The sequence below is a fragment of the Salmo salar genome, chromosome 13 (genome assembly GCF_965601325.2).
Source record: "Salmo salar chromosome 13, fSalSal1, whole genome shotgun sequence".
In the NCBI taxonomy this organism is placed as follows: domain Eukaryota; kingdom Metazoa; phylum Chordata; class Actinopteri; order Salmoniformes; family Salmonidae; genus Salmo; species Salmo salar.
This window is the reverse complement of record NC_138303.1, coordinates 83372068-83394249: the sequence shown is the minus strand read 5'-3', so window position 1 is coordinate 83394249 and position 22182 is coordinate 83372068. Positions and strand designations below refer to the sequence as shown.

Genomic DNA, 22182 nt, shown 5'->3' with positions numbered 1-22182 from the left:
AAGCACCAGCTGTCAGAGCAGCTCACAGATTACTGCACCTGTACATAGCCCATCTATAATTTAGCCCAGACAACTACCTCTTCCCCTACTGTATTTATTTATTTATTTTGCTCCTTTGCACCCCATTATTTATATTTCTACTTTGCACTTTCTTCCACTGCAAATCTACCATTCCAGTGTTTTACTTGCTATATTGTATGTACTTCGCCACCATGGCCTTTTTTACTCCATGTGTAACTCTGTGTTGTTGTATGTGTCGAACTGCTTTGCTTTATCTTGGCCAGGTCACAATTGTAAATGAGAACTTGTTCTCAACTTGCCTACCTGGTTAAATAAAGGTGAAAAAAAGGAAAAAAAGGTGTCATCAAGGCAAAGGGTGGCTATTTGAAGAATCTCAAATCAAAAATATATTTTGATTTAACACTTTTTTTGGTTACTAAATTATTCCATATGTGTTATTTCATAGTTTTGATGTCTTCAGTATTATTCTACAATGTAGAAAATAGTAAAAAAATAACAACAATTTTTTAAAAATATTTTTATATTAATACTTTTTTGATTGTGATTTTTCAGCTGTACTGCAGCACTCTCAGAACCCCTACTTCCTACAGCTATGTTGGTCAGAGCAAAGCTGTCTTCCCACATATTAAGGCTAAATGTGTTGCTATAACACATTTCCTATACAACTTGAAGTGCCATTAACATCGGATGACATTAGTTGCTTTGCATTTCATGAAAACACCTGGGTAGCTTTGATGTGTCGTCTACACTGTGCTGTGGCAACAGAAGTGGTATTGGTTTGTTTAATCTAACAATCAGCTGAGGTGACAATAACTTGATAATGCCGTCTATACGTGCGACTATAATGCGTGTTTTAGCTCTGAGTGGTGATTTGAGATAGTGCCGACGGCATTCCTATTGGTTTAATGGAAACGTGATGACATGTAAGATTTACTCGCGTAGTATAAAACCTCCCCTCTATAACGGATCCAAGGCATCGTGGACAGGACTTCGTACCAGTGACAACTGTACATCAACTGTATATCAAATACTGGAATCATCCTAGCTGCCACACTACAACACTTAGGAATCATGAGTGAGGTAGGTGTACCTGCTTTATTTCAATTATCGCTTTCATAATAGCGTAGGCTAATAAACGAATCTATGGATAGTGTGCTGCTGCTAATTTCAGTATTCAAACGGAGGGCAAACAAATCCTGTCAAAGTAGCCAATTGGGATACAGCGTGAAATAAAATAAATAGTTTGTAGTTTCTGCTATGGCAACGATAGTAATCGTTTCGCTAGAATATAAGCAAGTGTCAGTGAAGTCCAGCCGATCTAAAATGATTTATTATCCAACTCCCGGTAAACCAACCCAAAACGGTCCGCTCTGAACCACCACTGGTCATTTTTGTCCTTATGTGGAATTTTTTGTTCAGTTTGTTTATACAATGATGCATGCTTTGGAAATATAGCTTTGGAAATGTAGCCTGCGTGCTTATCTTTGTAGGGTAGACACCTTAAAGTAAACACAATTCCAGACCTGGTCTCATAGACTAGACGTAACATAGTAAACGTAAATCCAGGATGCTCAAAATAGTATGATACAGTATATCACATTTGTTACAGTTACCTAAGACAGAAGGTTACTTTTACCTCTTAAGGATCTGCCCCTTTTTTCCAATTGTTGCCTAAAATGACATACCCAAATCTAACTGCCTGTAGCTCAGGACCTGAAGCAAGGATATCCATATTCAAGGTACCATTTGAAAGGAAACACTTTGAAGTTTGTGGAAATGTGAAAGGAATGTAGGAGAATATAACACAATGAATCTGGTAAAAGATAATACAAAGAAAAAAACAACCGTTCTTTTGTATTTTTTGTACCATCTTTGAAATGCAAGAGAAAGGCCATAATGTATTATATTCAGACCAGGTGCAGTTTAGTATGTGCAAAGTTTTTGACTGATCCAATGAACCATTGTATATCTGTTCAAAATCTTGTATCAAGACTGCCCAAATGTGCCTAATTTGTTTTATTAATAACTTTTCATTTTCAAAATTGTGCACGCTCCTAAAACAATAGCATGGTATTCTTTCACTGTAATAGCTACTGTAAATTGGACAGTGCAGTTAGATTAATAAGAATTTAAGCTTTCTGCCAATATCAGATATGTCTATGTCCTGGGAAATTTTGTTGTTGCTTACAACATCATGCTAATCGCATTAGCCTACGTTAGCTCAATCGTCCCGTGGAAAGGACACCGATCCTGAAGAAGTTTTTACGGCAAAAATGAAAGAAGTGTGGTTGGTCAAGGTGGACAGGTAGGCATATAACACAATTTATTTTTATATCATGTTGAAATCACATTAGTTGACAACTCAACCAAATGTAAATCAAATTATACATTGAACTGACGTCTGAGCCCAGTGGGATATCATACAAATTGTAATTCATAACAAATAATACGAAATGGATGAGACATCCACAAATTAATGCATACCATACAAAACCTAACATAGCATACTAAATGGAGGGAAACAGATTTACTTTTTACTATGTTATGTCTACCCTTGAGGCCAGGTTGCAGCCCAGCAGCAGCAGCAGCAGCTCCACATTTGTTTTCTGGTGCATTATGATTTTAATGTATTGTTAGAAGAGATAACCATACATCATCTGACTAACTCTATACTTAAGTGAGGAAATACTAGGATTATGAACTGTGTCAATTAGCCCAATGACAAGAGGAAACATTAATTTACGTGGTTACATAATAACTGAAGACTTTTGTTGAATGGTTACAGTTTCATATGGCCTCTAATCTGGCAGAAATCACAGAAGAACAAACCAGCATTCCGCTCCAGGCGTTCCACACGCAAAATACAAATATTCCGGGAAATCGGAAGCAGGTTGTCTAATGGCCGCTGTTGCTGTAAAGAGCCATATATAGTCATTTACATGTATGTCATTTAGCAGACGCTCTTATCCAGAGCGACTTGCAGATTGGTGCATTCACCTTATGATATCCAGTGGAACAACCACTTTACAATAGTACATCTATATCTTTTTATTTTTTTTTGGGGGGGGGGTTAGAAGGATTACTTTATCCTATCCCAGGTATTCCTTAAAGAGGTGGGGTTTCAGGTGTCTCCGGAAGGTGGTGATTGACTCCGCTGTCCTGGCGTCGTGAGGGAGCTTGTTCCACCATTGGGGTGCCAGAGCAGCGAACAGTTTTGACTGGGCTGAGCGGGAACTGTGCTTCCGCAGAGGTAGGGGGGCTAGTCAAAATGTTTTATGCAGTCTTTATTTAACGGTTGTTGTCATACTGTAAAGGCCTACTCAATCATGTAGTCTTCTCATTTAATATTTTGCATTTGAGGTATTCAGAACTACTTAGAGAGAGAGAGCGGCCTACATAAGGGAATATTCTACCTGTGTGAGAATCCTTTGATAAACAAGATTGTTGAGCTATGACATGGAAATGAATGCTTAATCCAGCATGAATAGTATATGTGTTAGTTGAAGCGGGAGTGATATTGACCTAGACACAAAGTCTGCCAATCAACCGAATGCATCAGTCAGTTCAGTTAAGCCATAAAAACCATGTCTATAACCATCATGTCTCAGCTGAAGGCAATTGGTCTCTGTGCTTATTACACTGCTAGAGAAAAACAGAACAAGCCATCCCAGAATCCAGTATATGCAAACACTGCACTGAGCACTGGAAAAGAACACATCCTACAGTCACTGAATAATTCAAGGCATACCGCTGACCCATTGAAATAATACATTCTGTTCTGTCATTGCAGAGCAGGGGGAAATGGAAATAAGTGAGGCCCCAATCTGGGACCTTATCACTGTCTCGTTCCCTCAGAACAATGGGCCAATCTTAGAAACAATTGAGCTGCATTTTTTTGGGTAGCTTGCCCGGTGTATAGGCTAGTACAGTTGGCCTCGCGCAACACAATTGCTTTCTGTCAATGGAATCCAGCAGCAGTTGGCCGAGAGAGACAGAGAAGAAGAGACAGACAGAGAAGAAGAGACAGACAGGGAGAGAGAGACAGACAGGGAGAGAGAGACAGACAGGGAGAGAGAGACAGACAGGGAGAGAGAGAGAGACAGACAGACAGACTGGCTGGCCGCGGCAGTGGCAGATGAGGCTAGTCTTCTTAGCTCTACAGCAGCCCCCCACCCCTCCCTCTCAACAGCTGCCCCCTCCTCTCTCTACAGCTGCCCCCTCTCTCTCCTGGTACACACTCTGCTTGGATAGGTGGTCCAATGGAGAGGCTCGGTCAGTGGCTGCCTCAGTGTGTGGGTGAGGGAAGCCTTCCCAGGCAACCCTACCCAGTGGGATCCTGAGTGGCGCTGCGGTCTAAGACACTGCATCTCAGTGCTTGAAGCATCACTACACTACCTTGGTTCCATCCCGGGCTGTATCACAACCAGCCTTGATTCGATGTCCCATAGGACGGTGCACAATTGGCCCAGCGTCGTCCGGGTTAGGGGAGGGTTTGGCCGGGGTAGGCCGTCACTGTAAAATAAGAATTAGTTCTTAACCTCTCTAGGGCCAGCGGGACGAAATCGTCCCACCTACGTAACAGCCAGTGGAATCCTGTGGCGCGTTATTCAAATACCTTAGAAATGCTATTACTTCAATTTCTCAAACATATGACTATTTTACACCATTTTAAAGACAAGACTCTCGTTAATCTAACCACACTGTCCGATTTCAAAAAGGCTTTACAACGAAAGCAAAACATTAGATTATGTCAGCAGAGTACCCAGCCAGAAATAATCAGACACCCATTTTTCAAGCTAGCATATAATGTCACAAAAACCCAGAAGACAGCTAAATGCAGCACTAACCTTTGATGATCTTCATCAGATGACACACCTAGGACATTATGTTATACAATACATGCATGTTTTGTTCAATCAAGTTCATATTTATATAAAAAAACAGCTTTTTACATTAGCATGTGACGTTCAGAACTAGCATACCCGCCGCAAACTTCCGGTGAATTTACTAAATTACTCACGATAAACGTTCACAAAAAGCATAACAATTATTTTAAGAATTATAGATACAGAACTCCTCTATGCACTCGATATGTCCAAATTTAAAATAGCTTTTCGGTGAAAGCACATTTTGCAATATTCTCAGTAGATAGCCCGGCATCACAGGGCTAGCTATTTAGACGCCCAGCAAGTTTAGCACTCACCAAAGTCAGATTTACTATAAGAAAAATGTTATTACCTTTGGTGTTCTTCGTCAGAATGCACTCCCAGGACTTCTACTTCAATAACAAATGTTGGTTTGGTCCAAAATAATCCATAGTTATATCCAAATAGCGGCATTTTGTTCGTGCGTTCAAGACACTATCCGAAAGGGTAAATAAGGGTTACGAGCTTGGCGCATTTCGTGACAAAAAACTTCTAAATATTCCATTACCGTACTTCGAAGCATGTCAACCGCTGTTTAAAATCCATTTTTATGCAATTTTTTTCTCATAAAAAAGCGATAATATTCAGACCGGGAATCTGCGTTTAGGTAAACAGACGAAAGAAAATAAAGCATGGGGTCGACTCGGGCACGCGCCTAAGCCCATAGTACTCTGATCGGCCACTTGCCAAACGCGATAAAGTGTTTCAGCCAGAGGCTGCCTCGATATCGTTCAGCTTTTTCCCGGGCTCTGAGAGCCTATGGGAGCCGTAGGAAGTGTCACGTTATAGCAAAGATCCTCAGTCTTCAATAAAAAGAGCCAAGATGAAACACAACTTGTCAGACAGGCCACTTCCTGCATGGAATCTTCTCAGGTTTTGGCCTGCCATATGAGTTCTGTTATACTCACAGACACCATTCAAACAGTTTTAGAAACTTTAGGGTGATTTCTATCCAAAGCCAATAATTATATGCATATTCTAGTTACTGGGCAGGAGTAGTAACCAGATTAAATCGGGTACGTTTTTTATCCGGCCGTGTCAATACTGCCCCCTAGCCCTAACAGGTTAACTGACTTGCCTAGTTAAATAAAAAAATTGAAATAAAACACATTGAGTAGAAAACACATAACACACCTGGGTTTTGGATTGGCTTTCTAGTTGTGTTAGCTACCGGTCTTTAGTGCAACATTAAGTCGACATCAACCAAAATGTAATTGTGATGACAATTATGAAAGACATGAATTGCACTTTTGAATTCCGTAAAGTCAGTGTGGAAGAGGTGAAAAAAATGATTGTTGTCTATCAACAATGATAAGCCACTGGGGTCTGACAATCTGGATGGAAAATTACTGAGGATAATAGCAGACGATATTGCCACTCCTTTTTGCCACATCTTCATTTTAAGCCTACTAGAGAGCGTGTGTTCTCAGGCCTGGATGGAAGCTAAAGTCATTCCGCTACCCAAGAATAGTAAAGCCCCCTTTACTGGCTCAAATAGCCAACCAATCAGCCTGTTATCAACCCTTAGTAAACTTCTGGAAAAAATGGTGTTTGACCATATACAATGCTATTTCACAGTAAACTAATTGACAACAGAATTTCAGTGTGCTTATAGGGAAGGACACTCAACAAGCACAGCACTTACACAAATGACTGATGATTGGCTGAGAGAAATTGATGATCAAGTGATTGTGGGGGCTGTCTTGTTAGACTTCAGTGCAACTTTTGACATTATCGATCATAGTCTGCTGCTGGAGAAACGTATGTGTTATGGCTTTACACCCCCTGCTATGATGTGGATAAAGAGTTACTTGTCTAACAGAACACAGAGGGTGTTCTTTAATGGAAGCCTCTCAAATATAATCCAGTTAGAATCAGGAATTCCCCAGGGTAGCTGTTTAGGCCCCTTGCTTTTTTCAATTTTTACTAACGACATGCCACAGACTTTGAGTAAAGCCAGAGTGTCTCTGTATGCGGATGACTCAACACTATACACGTCAGCTACTCCAGCGACTGAAATGACTGCAACACTCAACAAAGAGCTGCAGTTAGTTTCAGAGTGGGTAGCAAGGAATAAGTTAGCCTTAAATATTTCTAAAAATAAAAGCATTGTATTTGGAACAAAACACTCACTAAACCCTAAACCTCAAATAAATCTTGTAAAAAATAATGTGGAAATTGAGCCGGTTGAGATGACTAAACTGCTTGAAGTAACCCTAGATTGTAAACTGTCATGGTCAAAACATATTGATGCAGTAGTAGCTAAGATGGGGAGAAGTCTGTCTATAAGAAGGCAGAGCATCGCTTTATTAACAACACTATCAACAAGGCAGGTCCTACATACAGGCCCTAGATTTGTAGCACCTTTACTACTGTTCAGTCTTGTAGTCAGGTACCACAAAAAAGGACTCAGGAAAATTGCAATTGGCTCAGAACAGGGCAGCACGGCTGGCCCTTGGATGTACACAGAGAACTAATATTAATAATATGCATGTCAATCTCTCCTGGCTGAAAGTGGAGGATAAATTGACTTCATCATTACTTTTATTTATGAGATGTATTGACATGTTGAATGCACCGAGCTGTCTGTCTAAACTACTGGCACATAGCTCGGACACCTATGCATACCCCACAAGACATGCCACAAGTGGTCTCTTCACACTCCCCAAGTCCAGAACAGACTATGGGAGGCACACAGTACTACATAGAGCCATGACTACATGGAACTCTATTCCACATCAAGTAACTGACGCAAGAAGTAAAATTAGATTTGTAAAACAGATTTTTTTTAAACGCTTTATGCAACATGGGGACTGTGAAGCAACACACATATTGGCACAGATACACACACACACACACACACACACACACACACACACACACACACACACACACACACACACACACACACACACACACACACACACACACACACACACACACACACACACACACACACACTAACACACGCACTATACATACACATGGATTTAGTACTGTAGATATGTGGTGGAGTAGGGGCCTGAGGGCACACAATGTGTTGTGAAATCTGTGAATGTATTGTAATGTTTTCAAAATTGTATAAACTGCCTTAATTTTGTTGGACCCCAGAAAGAGTAGCTAATGGGGATCCATAATAAATACAAATAGAAAATACACTGAGGTATGAGATCATACTGTACGTCACAGAGCACACATCTGACAATGATTCTCCCTGCTCATGGTTTATATAGGTTTCTATGGTACTGCATGAACACAGGATCTTATAAATAAGATCACTCTACCCCTACCTATATGTACATATCTACCTCAATTATCTTGTACCCCTGCACATCGACTCAGTACTGGTACGCCGTGTATATAGCCAAGTTATTGTTACTCATTGTGTATTTGTTCCGTGTGTTATTATTGAAAAAATATATCTTTACATCCGTAAGTAAGCATTTCAATGTTAGTCTACACCTGTTGTTTACGAAGCAAGTGACAAATAAAATGTGATTCAATAAGACATTACAAAGTGGGATCTTGCAGCACATAAGACATTCGCTAGCTTCCCATCTCCATGATGGATTTATATGCCCATAAAGAATCAAGGCCAAGGCTTTAGAGGGGCTCTGTGAATAAATAATTAAATGGAAATCAATGCCAATAATCCCCACTAGCTCACCTCCCACCCCACCACTCATTTACTTTCACACAAACTTTCTACCTATGGGGCTATAAATAGGCCAAAATATACTCACCAATTTGTACCCAGTATGAAGACACTGGAATGGAATGACGATGTGTTCCAAACAATGTGCAGGTAACCAGTCAAGATGGGGCCCAGTATTGGGTTACTACTGGGTTATATATAGAGCAGAAAAGAGGTGGTGCGCACAGTGTATGGGGGAGGGTGGGAGATAATCAGAGAAAGAATCACATGCAATCATAAACTAGTCACACACCCTGGTCCCAGTCTCAGCCAGAGCCTGAAGAATTGCTTGGTCTCAGTGTCTTTTAAACACATCGCAACCGTCCACGCTGCAGCCTCCTGGCTGGGGGCTTTAGGAGCCATCTGTGGTTTTGAAAAGCAGCTGGGTAATTTCTTAAGTATATGCCTGTGTATTATTTGTAACTGCATCTGTACATGCATTAAGGCCTTGTGTCAGGCCTCTGGCGATAGCATTAGAACCCGGGCCCTAAATCCACATTTTCTCCACATTTAGAGACAAGCGACCGTCCCTCTGTCAACAGGCTAGATTGGAATGCTCTCCACAAATACTCAGATATTAAGCAGACTTGTTCAGTATTTTTTTGTTGCATGCAGGATTATGTAAATCCGCTCGGGTGGAGATTTGGTTCTGTCTGTGGTGCTGTGTATCTATCCCGTCCTGTCACATTCAGATTTAGACAGGTCAGGATCATTCAACAGCCATGATATCTGTCGTGTTGATGAGACACTCACTTGTTTAATTTCACAGCCTCTTCGCAATGGCAACAAATCACAACACTGTTTGTTCTATTGCCTTCAAATTTATTTTGGGGTAAAAATAAGCATTTTACTACGTTGAATGTGATGCTATGTCATTATGAAACACGATGTGATAAAACTCTGCCTCCACAGTGAAGGTGCAGTGTGGTTAAGAAAATGGGTAGATGATCCAGAATGTTCTATCCCTGTAGAGACTTGGGGGACCCAACCAACTTAACGTGCTGTAAATAAACCTTACCAATGTCTCTGAGTTAGTCGTCGATTGTGATCGGGCAGGCAGATAGATAAAGTAGATGAAGAGAGATGGGAAGGGAGGCAGATAGATTGGTAGATATATAGACAGAAAGAGCAGCACAGCTAGTGTCGCCTCCAGGCTTAAAAACAGGGTGCAGTCAGCCTTGTTTGATTAGCTTTGAGAGCATGGTCCAGTGGTTTGGTGTTTTCCATGTGAGTTGTCAGTGTAGGTTAAGATGACAAGTACTGAAGTATGCCATTCATATGGATGTGTGTATAGTAGATGCAGAATAATAAGGAAATGGTTCATTGATTCAAAAACCATCAATCATGCATGCTATGATCAACTAACAGTGGTATACACATAACTTGATTTTGACATATTTTATTACATTGCTATGATATAGAAACTTAAACAATTTCATAACATCCTCTATTTGAAAATAGTATTTTTTAAATCTTAACCTACTGATGCTCTCTCTAAGTAATGGCAATGCATCAGACAAAGAGTCCAATATGGAACTGCATCCAACAATTTAACATCATGGAACTGCATGGTGGCTTTGGTGCCTACTTAGCAAAGCCCTCTGTTTCATCATCAGATGTGGACCACCAGGCCCTCTCTTCACTCTAGCCTTTCTACATCAATGGAAAAGGAGAATGAGAGAAGGTTGCTACCAATTAGTGTAAAAAGGTCAGTGTAGCAGAGGCAAGGGAGGTAGGGATGAGTAGTGTCTCTTTGTGTCCTTTTTATCCTCGTTTCTACTGATGAAAGTCAGAAAGGGTGAATTAAATTCAGCTCAGAAGTGCCTGTTCGACAGATTTAGACACCAATTCAGTCAATTGAAGTCTGAGGAAATTAGCAAAAGTCAATTTTTTTTCTTTTTTGACCTGAACAATATTTTTTAGTTAATCTGTTAGTGGAAATGTCATATTAATTGGTATAATCTCTTCTGAATGACAGTACATCGATATTTTTTGTTTTAATCATATGTTTCTCTCAAATTGAAATTGGTCACAGTCCTCAGATCAGTCCAATATGTTGTCCTTATGTAATACTCCATGTTGTACGAAACATGCAACATTACGCTGGTGATACATGGTCCTGGTTCAGAATTATTCAGTGCTCATTGTGAATCACGATGCCACACTCTGACCCTAATCGTCCCTCACAATGAGCAGAGATTATGCTAAAATGATCTGTAATCCAGCTAAATTGTCTGATCTAGGGTCTGATCCCTGTCTGCTGTGCACTCCCCATAACCTGGTCCACAACATAGGGCTAACATCAGAGGTGTGGGATGGGGACAGACACCAGGAGAAGGAGAGGAGGCAGATTTAATTTCTAGCAATTATTAAAGGTTACTTCAAGTTTCACTCCGTTGATCTATGTGCATGCATACAGGTCGGTGGAGTGGGATTTTTGGAGTAGAGGACACCTTTTGGTAACATTATATCGTCGCCGGTCCAACACCCATTGTCAAGGTGGCAATAGCACACAGCCATTCAATCTCCATCGACAAACATTGGCAGTAGAATGGCCTCACTGAAGAGTTCAGTAACTTTCAACATGGCACCGTCATAGGGTGCCACCTTTCCAACAAGTCAGTTTGTCAAATGTCCATGGCCGAGCAGCTGCACACAAGATCACCATGCGCAAAGCCAAGCGTTGACTGGAGTTGTGTAAAGCTCGCCGCCATTGGACTCTGGAGCAGTGGAAATGATGGATGAAATGGGTTTGGCAGATGTCAGGAGAATGCTACCTGCCTGAATGCATAGTGCCAACTGTAAAGTTTGGTGGAGGAGGAATTATGGTCTGGGGCTGTTTTTCATGGTTCGGGCTAGGCCCCTTACTTCCAGTGAAGGGACATTTTAAGGCTACAGCATACAATGACTTTCTTGACAATTCTGTGCTTCCAACTTTATGGCAACAGTTTGGGGAAGGCCCTTTCCTATTTCAGCATGACAATGCCCCCGTGCATAAAGCGAGGTCCATACAGAAATGGTTTGTAGAGATCGGTGTGGAAGAATTTGACTGGCCTGCACAGAGCCCTGACCTCAACCCCATCAAACACCTTTGGGATGAATTGGAACACCGACTGCGAGCCAGGCCTAATCGCCCAACATCAGTGCCCGACCTCACTAATGCTCTTGTGGCTGAATGGAAGTAGCAATGTTCCAACTAGAGGTCGACCGATTAATCGGAATGGCCGATTAATTAGGGCCGATTTCACGTTTTCATAACAATCGGTAAATGGTATTTTTGGACACCGATTTGCCGATTTAATAAATAAATAAAAAATAAAAATGTATCGATACGAAATATGCTACTTTGATGAATAGTCTATATAGCCTATAGATCAGATAAATCAATCAAGCAACAACACTGCCCCCACAGCTACGGAAGGAATGATACGGCATGTCTCAATTTTCAGGTAGTAAAAATGTGTTTTGAATGCTGGAGCATTTACAAGAAGACGCTTTTTTGGTATTAAAAACGACATTGCAACACTCTGAATCTTGCATCTGCGTAGAGCTTGTAGTAAGCTTGACACTGCAGACACATTTAAGCATGGAAGCAGTCCAGGGTTGAAATTGTATTTAAGATCTTTCAAATAATTTGATTGTTTGACTTAGCCTGCCAGGTATGCCAGATGGGACTAAAGTATGCACTTTTGGAACTATTCCATTTGTTCCATTGCGCCAGACCCATATATTTGGCAAACTCAATCAAGCACAGCTAAAGTATTGAAAGAAAACAACTATTTCAACCCAGTTTTGCATGTCTTAGAGAGAATCATAAAGAGAGATTAGCATCTGAGCTCCAGTTTCTCATAACAGTCAGTCTCAGGACTAGAGGTCGACCGATTCATTATTATTATTATTATTTTTATTTTATTGATTTATATATATATATATATATATATATATATATATATATAATATATATATATATTTTTTTTTTTACACCTTTATTTAACTAGGCAAGTCAGTTAAGAACACATTCTTATTTTCAATGACGGCCTAGGAACGGTGGGTTAACTGCCTTGTTCAGGGGCAGAACGACAGATTTTTACCTTGTCAGCTCGGGGATTCAATCTTGCAACCTTACGGATAACTAGGCCAACGCTCTAACCACCTGCTTTACATTGCAATCCACGAAGAGCCTGCCTGTTACGCGACTGCAGTAAGAAGCCAAGGTAAGTTGCTAGCTAGCATTAAAGTTATCTTAGAAAAAACAATCAATCAATCATAATCACTAGTTAACTACACATGGTTGATGATATTACTAGTTTATCTAGCCTGTCCTGCGTTGCATATAATCGATGCGGTGCGCATTCGTGAAAAGGAATGTCTTTGCTCCAACGTGTACCTTACCATAAACATCAATGTCTTTCTTAAAATCAATACACAAGTGTATATATTTTTAAACCTGCATATTTAGTTAATATTGCCTGCTAACATGGATTTCTTTTAACTAGGGAAAATGTGTCACCTTTTGCAACAGAGTCAGGGTATATGCAGTTTGAAGACTATTTCTTCCTAACAAAGACAGCCAACTTCGCCAACCGGGGGATGATTTAACCTCTCTTGGGGAGGTGGGACGCTAGCGTTTTAAACATACACGTCTCCTTAATGTAACCACATTGTCCGATTTCAAAAAGGCTTTACGGCGAAAGCATAAAGTTAGATTATGTTAGGACAGTTCCAACACAAGATAAACCACACAGCCATTTTCCTAGCAAGAACAGGCATCACAAAAACCAGAAAACCAGCTACAATTATGCACTAACCTTTGACGATCTTCATCAGATGACACTCCTAGGACATCATGTTACACAATACATGCATTTTTTGTTCGATCAAGTTGATATTTATATCCAAAAACAGCATTTTACATTGGCGCGTGATGTTCATAAAATATTTTGCCTCCAATACTGCCGGTGAATCAGCACTACAATTTACAAAAATACTCATCATAAACGTTGATAAAATATTAAACTGTTATTCAAAGAATTATAGATGAACATCTCCTTTGTGCAACCGCTGTGACAGATTTCAAAAAAGCTTCACGGGGAAAGCACACTTTGCAATAATCTGAGTACTGCGCTCAGAAAAAGACATCAAGCATTACAGATACACGCCATTTTGGAGTCATCTAAAATCATAAATGGCATTCGAAATATTCACTTACCTTTGATGATCTTCATCAGAAGGCACTTCCAGGAATCCCAGGTCCACAATACATTTTGTTTTGTTCGATAAAGTCCATCATTTATGTCCAAATACCTCCTTGTTGTTTGCGGGTTCAGTAAGCTACTCCAAGTGTAGGAAGCGCGGCCAAAATGTCACAACGAAAAGTAAAAAAAAGTTCTATTTACTTTCGTTCAAACATGTCAAACGTTGTATAGCATCAATCTTTAGGGCCTTTTTAACTTAGAACTTCAATAATATTCCAACCGGACGATTCCAATGTCTTGAAAAACGTTTTGGAACACAGCTACCCCTCACGTGAAAGCGCGCCAATGAACTCATGTGCTTTCCTGAGTCAGTAACTTCCAACTTCCTTTGTTCGCTCTCTGTTCACCATAGACGCCTCAAACAACTTTCTAAAGACTGTTGACATCTAGTGGAAGCCTTAGGAAGTGCAAAATTAACCCTAAGTCACTGTGTGTTAGATAGATAATGACTTGAAAAGACTACAAGAACCAGATTTCCCAGTTCTTGGTTGGATTTTTCTCAGGTTTGTGCCTGCCATATGAGTTCTGTTATACTCACAGACATCATTCAAACAGTTTTAGAAACTTCTGAGTGTTTTCTATCCAAATCTACTAATAATATGCATATTCTAGTTCTTGGGCCCGAGTAGTAAGCCGTTTAAATTGGGTACGTTTTTCATCCGGCCGTGAAAATACTGCCCCCTACCCAAGAGAGGTTAACAAAAGCGCATTTGCGAAAAAAGCTAAATCGTTGCACGACTGTACCTAACCATAACAATACACAGAAGTATATATTTTTAAACCTGCATATTTAGCTAAAAGAAATCCAGGTTATTAGGCAATATTAACCAGGTGAAATTGTGTCACTTCTCTTGCGTTCATTGCACGCAGAGTCAGGGCATATGCAACAGTTTGGGCCGCCTGGCTCATTGCGAACTAATTTGCCAGAATTTTACGTAATTATGACATAACATTGAAGGTTGTGCAATGTAACAGGAATATTTAGACTTAGGGATGCCACCCGTTAGATAAAATACGGAACGGTTCTGTATTTCACTGAAAGAAAAAACGTTTTGTTTTCGAGATGATAGTTTCCGGATTCGACCATATTAATGACCAAAGGCTCGTATTTCTGTGTGTTATTATGTTATAATTAAGTCTATGATTTGATAGAGCAGTCTGACTGAGTGGTGGTAGGCACCAGCAGGCTCGTAAGCATTCATTCAAACAGCACTTTAGTGCGTTTTGCCAGCAGCTCTTCGCAATGCTTCAAGCATTGCGCTGTTTATGACTTCAAGCCTATCAACTCCCAAGATTAGGCTGGTGTAACCGATGTGAAATGGCTAGCTAGTTAACGGGGTTTGCGCTAATAGCGTTTCAAATGTAAACTCGCTCTGAGACTAGGAGTAGTTGTTCCCCTTGCTCTGCATATGTTCTCATGTTCTGAGCAAGGCACTTAAACGTTAGCTTTCTTACATGGCACATATTGCACTTTTACTTTCTTCTCCAACACTCTGTTTTTGCATTATATAAACCAAATTTAAACCAAAATTCATTATTTATTTGAGGCTAAATTGATTTTATTGATGTATTATATTAAGTTAAAATAAGTGTTCATTCAGTATTGTTGTAATTGCCATTATAAAAATAAATAAAAATCGGCTGATTAATCGGCAGCGGCTTTTTTTGGTCCTCCAATAATCGGTATCGGCGTTGAAAAATCATGATCAGTCGACCTCTACTCAGGACATTTGTTTTCGTCTCATTCAGCATTAATCTCAATAAAGTAACATAAATACGATGCATGTATAACAACGCCTAACCATCTAATACCCCATTGTTTTTATGATGCTTTCGTAACACATTCCACGTGATGCCAAAGGATTACACTTACTGTATAATAACCAGCTACATATAGCCATGTCCTCGAGCTAGGACTGAGGGACAGGATTGACTGTATGGATCAACTTCTCATTATGATTACTCATCCGAATAGAAATAGAGTGTAGACAGCAGCCGTCATGTCTTCTGGGCCTGTATTCATTAAACATCTTAGAGTAGGAGTGCTGATCCAGGATCAGGTCCATTCATTAGAATCTAAAAGGCAAAACTGATACAACTGTAAATCAGCGCTCCTACTCTGAGACGCTTGTATATACAGATGTGCTGCTGAAAGATGTCGTGCACTTTGTTGGATGTGTGTTGAGAGAGAGAGCCCTGGAGTCTGTCTAATGCGTGTTAATGTTTTATGAGGAAACCATGCTGTTGTATCATTAGTTTTGCTCCGGTTATTCCAGCAGGGAGAAAAACTGCTACTTCCTGTCTGTCTGATAATGAGTACTGTAGTTAGTACAACACATAGAGGTCAGTGAGGGTAGGAAGGCTCTGTTAACACATCATGGAGTGGCAGCCAGGGCAGATTGGATGTCAATGGAAGTACCTGACTTGGAATGAGTGGCCCACTAGAAGCACAGCACTCACATGTCACTAGGTCCCTCTTCTATAATTAGAGATTCATGTCTTGCTGGATTGTCTGTCTCTACATAAAGATTTTCCGTCTTGCAATGTTTACCATGGCAACGCATGGAATGATAATTACCTTTTATACAAAGAAAGTAATACAGAATCTGAACTTTCCAGAAAGTATGGACGGAAAGACAAACATAAAGAACTTACATTATACTCAGACAGTATCTGGAATTATGATGCTCATACCTAGTCTGAAGCCTTGTTATTGTCATTGCAAAATTTCACTCTCCTTTGTTACATCAGTCGGTGTGCAGACTGAATGAACATAGGCAACATTCCCAGGTCTAAAGTGAAGAGCAGAGGCAGAATCTACTCAATTGACTTCTATGCTGATATTAACAAACAGCTAAATGCAATGCCAGAGAGAATGAACTAAAGTTCAACAACTGTCACTTAACACTGTCACGAAGAGGAGGCCATCTCAAAATAGTCTTTCCCACGGTCACTCCTATCACCAAGGTCGTCCCCTAACTTTCCTTCTCTCAGGGGCTTCAGATTCTGGATAGATGGATGAGTCAAGCCTGTGGCTCACTTGGTAGAGCATGGCACTTGCAACGCCAGTTTGGTTCCCAAGGATGAACAGTGTGAAAATGTATGCACTCCCTTCTGTAAGTTGTTCTACATAAGAATGTGTGCTGAATGACTTAAATATGAAGTTGAACGCGTTAACTGTGCCCTCCAACACCAGAGCATTAACGCATGAGAGGAAGACCTTTACCATTATGCCATCCCATTCCAACATGGACATCCTCTGTCCTCTAAACTGTGCGTCTGCTTAACGAGTAGGCATTCTAGCACTACCCTTCAAGGTAGATGGACACTTGACAGGATTCCAGCGATTATTAGGCTAAGTAATAATTTCTGTATGTGCATGCATTGAATTTTTGCCCATTTCCGTCCAACGTTGCCAAGTCCGGAGCTTTTAAGCTGGATATCGGGCTACAAGACAGAATTATGGTTAAGCCAGAGTTATCTAATGTGTTGGCAGCTGAGCTGAGGAGATCCCTTTCCTCCCATAGAGCCTGGAATAATGACAAAGACCATCTCCGCTTAAAGCTCTGCCTTGAAAGCATTCATTTAAAGGAGACTCTCTTCTTGTGTCAGGTCTTTTTGATTAGGGAACATTGGCGTACCGGTATGCTAATGAGTTTCGACACCTGGTAATGTGTGAAGAAGCGGTTATTCTTAGGTTAATACAGTGAGGGTTCCATTGGTCAGTGGTGAAAATGGTTAATTTGAATAGTTCACATTCACTCCAATCAGCTGGCTTATTGCTTGTCTTGTCCAATTTCAGTGTTCATTTCATTTACCAGACAACAATACAAATCACAGTAGGGCCTGTACATAGATAAGCTTAGGAGAGCGCCCAATGCTTAGGTGGATACAATTTCAACGTCCATGTATAGTACCAAATCACAATGGGGGCTTTGCAGCAGAAAATCCACTAAGCTTGAGTGCACATTTTTGGTAACAGTTCTGGTGGCTATGAACCATAGCTGTCATAGTCCAGTGTCTGAGTCTGAATCACCCTGTCTCAGTAGCCGGATCCATCCTACCTGAACCCTGCTTCCCTTCAGCTCCCACCTCCCTCCTATCCCTCTGAGCCGTGGTAGCCAGTCTTCCACACTGTCACTCCGGCTCCCGAGTCCCATCCCCTGCACACTCCACAATGATAGGGCTGCTGAGGACTGTTGGTTGGGGCTGCATCGTCGACATTGTCATCTGTGGCCTAGTTTGCCTAGCGTCTCCTCCTCCTTGTTGAATAGTTAATAGACACTGACTGCAGTGTGGAGAACCTCTGGAGAGACCAAGCTGCCAGAAACACCCAAAATAGCCCCAGAAACGTCAGCGAGGAGACATTTATTTATTTGACTAATTCAACCCCCAAACTGCCACACCACCCTTTCATCACATCATTGTGAGATGTGAGGGCGTGCTTTATTAAATAAATTATATCAATGGTTAAACATACATGCTTAACATCAAAGAGGAAGTGATGCTCCGATCTAGGTTTAAACTACAGCAGAAATTTCACTTGAATATATTAACTAACAGCAGGAAGGGAATGTCTCTATCTGCCTACTGATGATATTTCATTTCACAACAACACATCGTTGTTAAGGTTACGTACTAGCTATGCAATAAAGGCAGCTCTATACCATATATCCAGACCATCAATGTGAGCTTGAGGCAATGCGGTTTGGCTCATATACAGTAACCCAGCTCCCATCTACCCCTAGTAAGGGGTTAAGGTGTACAGTGAGAGGAAGCGGTTTGTCGTGACTTTGGGTGGCTTTGCCAGGTAGACAGACAGGTTGAAGAGTCAAGCTGAAGGGCTGTGGAGTGCTGAGTGCAGACCTCTGGGTGGCACCAGGTTAAACGCACTGCGCTGTGGTGCGTGCCAAGCTCTGCATGCGAGTATAGGACCAGGCTGGGCTGGGCATGCCCTGGGGATTCACCGACTCACCCGTCAGCAATTTACCTCCTGTGGAAGGGACAGAGGATGGCAGGGTCTTATGCTTGCTTACGTCTTTGTGTGTGTGTGTGTGTGTGTGTGTGTGTGTGTGTGTGTGTGTGTGTGTGTGTGTGTGTGTGTGTGTGTGTGTGTGAGAGAGAGCGTAAGAAGGAATCACAGCTCTGTGTTATCTACCAACACCTCCCAAAGCTCCGAGCTGTGTGCTCACTATACCTTATGACTCAACCATGTTAGGAAAAACCAGCCTTATGTGCTGGAAACATAATCATTATTATCACCATCATCACCTTCATCCCATTAGTTAAGCTTCCTCTCCGGCTTTGACATATGGGACTGGGAGCATGACGTGACAAGCAGCTCCTCAGTGCCTCAGTCCAAGCTGTGCCCATGATGCCTGTCTCAAATGGGAACTGACTGAACTGAACTGAATGAACACCATGGACTCGTTATCTCTGCAGTTCCTGCAGTAACTATGCCCACTCAGTTTAACTGGCCATATTATGGCCTGCGTCTCAGTGAAACACTATGTAATAGACTGAGTGCACCATGACTGCTGTTGTTGTTCCTCTTTCTCAAATCTCCTACTCCTAATCAGTGGCATCTCTGGAAATGGCTGTGCTGCTTGGTGGCCCAACATGAGAATCTGTTTTCGTTTTTGCTTGTGTTTATGTTTGTGTATTTTATGCCTTTGCCTGCGTGCAGTGTTTAATGATGAATGGCAAGTTGGCGTGTTCAGTGTGAGTCTGACATAATGTTGTGACAGATGTCTCAATGTATCACCATGATGCTCCTGAATGACTGTCGGCACTACATGGTCGGGGAGAGTGACCAGCAACCACAGGCGTTCACCACAGACAGACCCAGCCACTGAGGTCAGGGGCCGATGCAATCTCTTAATCTCTGACCCAGACCCAGATATATGTGTGAAAAATTGGTAGATATAGCGTTTTGGATATAAGCTCTTAAAATAAATGTTAAAAGAAAGATAAATAGGTAGAGATTTACATGTTTTACTGTATCTACATATGAGGTTTTTGTGAACGTTTAGCCTCTAAAAAGTGGTGCCTGTTGCATAAGCATGAGCTTGGTACTGTATATGTGGTTCTAAAAGTGTGTATATAAACCCAGCAAAAAAGAAACGTCCTCTCACTGTCAACTGCGTTTATTTTCAGCAAACTTAACATGTGTAAATAGTTGTATGAACATAACAAGATTCAACAACTGAGACATAAACTGAACAAGTTCCACAGACATGAGACTAACAGAAATGGAATAATGTGTTCCTGAACAAAGGGGGGGTCAAAATCAAAAGTAACAGTCAGTATCTGGTGTGGCCACCAGCTGCAGATTTGCCAGTTCTTGCTGTGAGATGTTACCCCACTCTTCCACCAAGGCAACTGCAAGTTCCCGGATATTTCTGGGGGAATGGCCCTAGCCCTCACCCTCCGATCCAACAGGTCCCAGACGTGCTCAATGGGATTGAGATCCGGGCTCTTCGCTGGCCATGGCAGAACACTGACATTCGCGTCTTGCAGGAAATCACGCACAGAACAAACAGTATGGCTGGTGGCATTGTCATGCTGGAGGGTCATGTCAGAATGAGCCTGCAGGATGGGTACCACATGAGGGGGGAGGATGTCTTCCTTGTAACGCACAGCGTTGAGATTGCCTGCAATGACTACAAGCTCAGTCCGATGATGCTGTGACACACCGCCCTAGACCATGACGGACCCTCCACCTCCAAATCGATCCTGCTCCAGAGTACAGGCCTCATTGTAACGCTCATTCCTTCGACGATAAATGCGAATCCAACCATCACCCATGTTGAGACAAAACTGCGACTCGTCAGAGAAGGGCACTTTTTGCCAGTCCTGTCTGGTCCAGCAGCGGTGGGTTTCTGCCCATAGGCGACATCGTTGCTGGTGATGTCTGGTGAAGACCTGCTTTACAACAGGCCTACAAGCCCTCAGTCCAGCCTCTCTCAGCCTATTGCAGACAGTCTGAGCACTGATGGAGGGATTGTGCATTCCTGGTGTAACTTGGTCAGCTGTTGTTGCCATCCTGTACCTGTCCCTCAGGTGTGATGTTCGGATGTACCGATCCTGTGCAGGTGTTGTTACACGTGGTCTGCCACTGCGAGGACGATCAGCTGTCCGTCCTGTCTCCCTGTAGCGCTGTCTCAGGTGTCTCACAGTACGGACATTGCAATTTATTGCCCTGGCCACATCTGCAGTCCTCATGCCTCCTTGCAGCATGCCTAAGGCACATTCACGCAGATGAGCAGGGACCCTGGGCATCTTTCTTTTGATGTTTTTCAGAGTCAGTAGAAAGGCCTCTTTAGTGTTCTATGTTTTCATAACTGTAACCTTAATTGCCTACCGTCTGTAAGCTGTTAGTGTCTTAACGACCGTTCCACAGGTGCATGATCATTAATTGTTTATGGTTCATTGGTTCAAGCATGGGAAACAGTGTTTAAACCCTTTACAATGAAGATCTGTGAAGTTATTTGGGTTATCTTTGAAAGACAGGGTCCTTTAAAAGGGACGTTTCTTTTGTTGGTGTGTGTGTGTGTGTGTGAAATTGGTGATTATAGCGTTTTGGAAATAAACTCTTCAAATAAATGTGGGTTCCTTCATGTGTGTGTGTAAAATATTACTGTTGTCATATTTTGAATTTGTAGCTTTTAGATGTGTATGAAAATGTTTTTGTTTTTTTGCTAAGCGCTATAGCAGGGGGTGGCAGGTAGCCTAACGGTTAGAGTGTTGGTCCAGTAACCGAAAGGTTGCTGGTTTGAATACCCAAGGTGGAATAAAATCTGTTTATGTGCTTTTGAGCAAGGCACTTAACCCTAATTCCCTCCAGAGGTGCTGTACTACTATGGCTGACCCTGTAAAATAACACATTTCACTGCACCTATCCAGTGTATGTGACAATAAAACATCATTTTTTCTGTGTGTGCAAAGAAAACATGATTAACTGTCTCTCTAAAATGAAATCAAGTTATTAAATAAGTACATGTCTGTCGTTGAACAACCCCAGGCCATGATTAGAAAAAGCACCAATCTTTTTCATAATTTCTTTAAACAATAAAAGCTAATTTACCAACATTTCTGAAAAATTATATATAGCGTTTTGGAATGGAATTTGAGTGTGCAAAAGTTAGGTTGTGTAAAAGCTTTGTTAATCTGTCTCTCATTGCTGTGTTCCTACGTTTTTCACCACAGCACCATTCATTCATTACTCTTTGTGTGTCCTAGGCTCTCTTGTGTCAGGAACATCTCTATCAGTAAAGATGAGATGAGG

At 41.4% G+C, this 22182-nt stretch overlaps 1 protein-coding gene across 1 annotated transcript in view; it reads left to right on the top strand.

The window, feature by feature from the left end:
• The first annotated feature begins 982 nt into the window (after positions 1-982).
• Positions 983-22182, top strand: part of LOC106567919 (calmodulin regulator protein PCP4) — a 29571-nt gene continuing 8371 nt past the window's right edge. Inside the window, exon 1 of the mRNA XM_014137811.3 lies at positions 983-1101. Within this exon, the coding sequence (XP_013993286.1) occupies positions 1093-1101 (9 nt within the window). The 5' untranslated portion in view covers positions 983-1092. The remainder of the gene's footprint in view (positions 1102-22182) is intronic.